Consider the following 3,125-nt stretch of genomic DNA (forward strand, 5'->3'; position numbering starts at 1 on the left):
ATCAGTGACAAGAAGCACATGTTGATCTTTCCACACCCATATCAGGTGGTTCACAAGTGTCTGTAACACCAGCTCCAGAGGATCAGATATCTTTCTCTGGCCTCTACAGGCACTGCACTTCCCTGCACATAGATACACAGACATAAACATATTTAAAAATAAAGTTCTAAATTAAGAACAATGTTTCAATATTAATCGAATTAGCCTTCCATATATATATAAGGTATATATATATATAAGTATATATATATATATATATATATATATATATATATATACCTTTTAAATTATAGAAAGTATAGTGAGTTCAATAATAATACTATGTCTCATTTTACCAAAGAAAGAAAATAAATATCTTATAATATGCAAAAGGACTTGCAACCTCATAATATGAGGAATATTAATTTATATGGGTACAATACATGCATAAAATTGTTAAGAGAATGGTATATATACTTATGATGATTGGTAATGGCTGAATTATCTAATCAGAACATAATTGAGTCAAACACTTAGTCACATTTTGTACCTACCTAAAGATAAAAAGCTTCACATATAAAAGTTTCATTTCCTCCAGAGTGCTTGTAAAAAAATATTAAAATGGACTTAAACACAATACCAGAAAAATTAGATACCAAATTTATAACAACATAAAAATGGTTCTTAATTTTAATGTCATTATGCATTACTAATAGTTAAAAGCAAATGGTCTACTGTTAAACTCAATACAATTACAGACATGGGATGCACAAGAAAAAACATTACTGCATATTCAATGCATTCATGAATTAACAAGGGTAGTGTCTGAAAAAAGCATTCATGTTATCTAAACATGTATTATATACTTTGCTCCCACAGAAATTAAGCCTGACCTGGATTAACATTTCATTAAATGTTTTTATTACAACCTTTTAAGATTCAAAGTCTAATAACCAAGTTTATATCAAGAAATTCACTACAGATTTATAGGAATTATGTGTTAGTACTTTCCTCATTGTTGCGACTAAATATCTAACAAGAAATAATTTTAAGGAGGAAGGTTATTTGGGATTTATTGCTGTGGGATGGTCTGTATGTCAAATGATCTGATTGGTCAATAAATAAAACACTGAATGGCCAGTGGTCAGGCAGGAAGTATAGGTGGGACTAACAGAGAGGAGAATTGAAAGAACAGGAATGTGGGAGGAGACAACACCAGCTGCCACCATGACAAGCAGCATGTAAAAATGCCAGTAAGCCATGAGCCATGTTGCAAGGTATAGATTTAGATGGCCTCAGTAATTACTTGTACACATGTGTATATATAATGTGTATATAGGCACAAAATTCACACATACATGTTAATAAAAATAAAACTGTAGTGGGCTAGAGAAATTGTTCTGTGGTTATACCAGTGTCTCCTCCTCTAGAGGACCTGGGTTAAATTCCCATCACCTACTCGGCAGGTACCAACCCTTGGTAGCTTTGATTCCAAGGGATGTGACACTCTCTTCTGGGCTATATGGGCACTAGGCATGTATGTGATACACTCACACTCTTCAGGCAAAACACCGAAACATAAAATAAACTAGAATTATATTAAAATTAACTCCAGTGTTCAATTTCAAGGAACTAAAATCAAAGCAAAACAGGTGAAAAGTAAAAATAGCAGGCATTTTGGCTCACCAGCAATCCTGTCACTTTGACTTACTCTGGAAACCCAAGGCCAAGGTTCACCACACATCATAGAAGAGCCGCTGTCCTACCAATAACTTTCTTTAGTGCCTCCTTCATATCCCTGTTCCTCAAACCATAGATAAAGGGATTCATCATTGGAGAAACTATGGAATACATCACTGAAGCCACCGCAATATGCCTGGATGAATCAGTTACCTCTGAGGTAATGTATACACCAAAACCAGTCCCATAGAACAAAGAAACAACTGACAAATGAGACCCACACGTGGAAAAGGCTTTGTATTTTCCTTCTGATGATGGCATTTTCAAAATTGTAGACACAATGTGAATATAGGATAAAATTATTCCAAACAGAGGAATGCCAGCAAAAACAGCAGCTGTAACAAATATCAGGATGCTGTTAATGAGGCTGTCAGAACAGGCCAGCTTGATGACTTGTGCAATTTCACAGAAGAAGTGGAGGATTTCCAGGTCAGTGCAGAAGGACAAGTGCAGCACCATCAGACTATGCAACAGACCATTCACAATGCTAATGAATAGAGAGATAAGAACCAGATTAATACAAAAGCAGGGGTTCATGAGTGCTGTGTATCTTAGAGGGTAGCAAATGGCTACATAGCGGTCATAGGCCATTACTCCAAGGAGAAAACACTCAAAGACGATGCAAACAGCAACAAAGAAGCCCTGGCTGAGGCAGCCTGCATAACTGATCCTCTGATCCTGTGTTTGTATGTTCACCAGCATCTTTGGAACTGTGATACTGACTAAATACAAGTCATTAAAAGACAGATGACAGAGAAATAAGTACATGGGGGTGTGGAGATGGGAGTCAAAATTGATAGCCAACATCATAAGAACGTTTCCAAATATTGTGGTCAGGTACATGCATAGGAAAGTGCCAAAGATGAGGGGCTGCAGCTCTCTATCATCTGTCAGTCCACGAAGAAAAATCTCAGAAGTGACTGATTTGTTTTCAACATCCATGTTATAGGTGAACCTTAAGGAAAAAGAGGGGTAAGAAGTTATTGAAACACATGAACTACAAGCAGCAGTATAAAGTGATATTTATTAGGAAGCCACCTTATACATGCCTTGGTCTTTCCAATGTAGCCATCAGAAGTGGAATGTGAGGAAATCAGTTTGAATTCAATGCCATCCAGCTTCTCCCACCTTGTTATGACTATCTAGTTATTAATATACATTCAAAATATCCTGTCCAATATCATCACAAAAATGCATACACATGCCCAAATAAATATTAGGAGACTTTGTATTTGAGAATGAGCTTTTTCTCTGCTCTAAATGAAATTGCAGCTCCCATTACAATAGGATAAGAACAAAAAGACAACACAGATTAAGTCTCAGTCAAAAGATTCAGGGTAAAGAGTGATGGACTATGTTGATAATAGGAATACAATTGTGTGGAATTGTCTCTGCTCATCTTACAT

General features: G+C 35.9%; 1 protein-coding gene across 1 annotated transcript; it reads right to left on the reverse strand.

Annotated features, from left to right (window-relative positions):
• Nucleotides 1-1,722: 1,722 nt before the first annotated feature.
• LOC114688276 (olfactory receptor 7G2-like) lies at nt 1,723-2,679 on the reverse strand. Its single transcript, XM_028862894.1, has one exon. It carries the CDS (start codon nt 2,659-2,661, stop codon nt 1,723-1,725), a length of 939 nt encoding a protein of 312 aa, XP_028718727.1. The 5' UTR covers nt 2,662-2,679.
• Between the last annotated feature and the right edge of the window lie 446 nt (nt 2,680-3,125).

Source organism: Peromyscus leucopus, chromosome 7 (genome assembly GCF_004664715.2).
Source record: "Peromyscus leucopus breed LL Stock chromosome 7, UCI_PerLeu_2.1, whole genome shotgun sequence".
Classification (NCBI taxonomy): domain Eukaryota; kingdom Metazoa; phylum Chordata; class Mammalia; order Rodentia; family Cricetidae; genus Peromyscus; species Peromyscus leucopus.

Excerpts from the sequence above, each read along its gene's own strand:
- LOC114688276 (XM_028862894.1), bottom strand. The coding sequence starts at position 2,661 with ATGGATGTTGAAAACAAATCAGTCACTTCTGAGATTTTTCTTCGTGGA.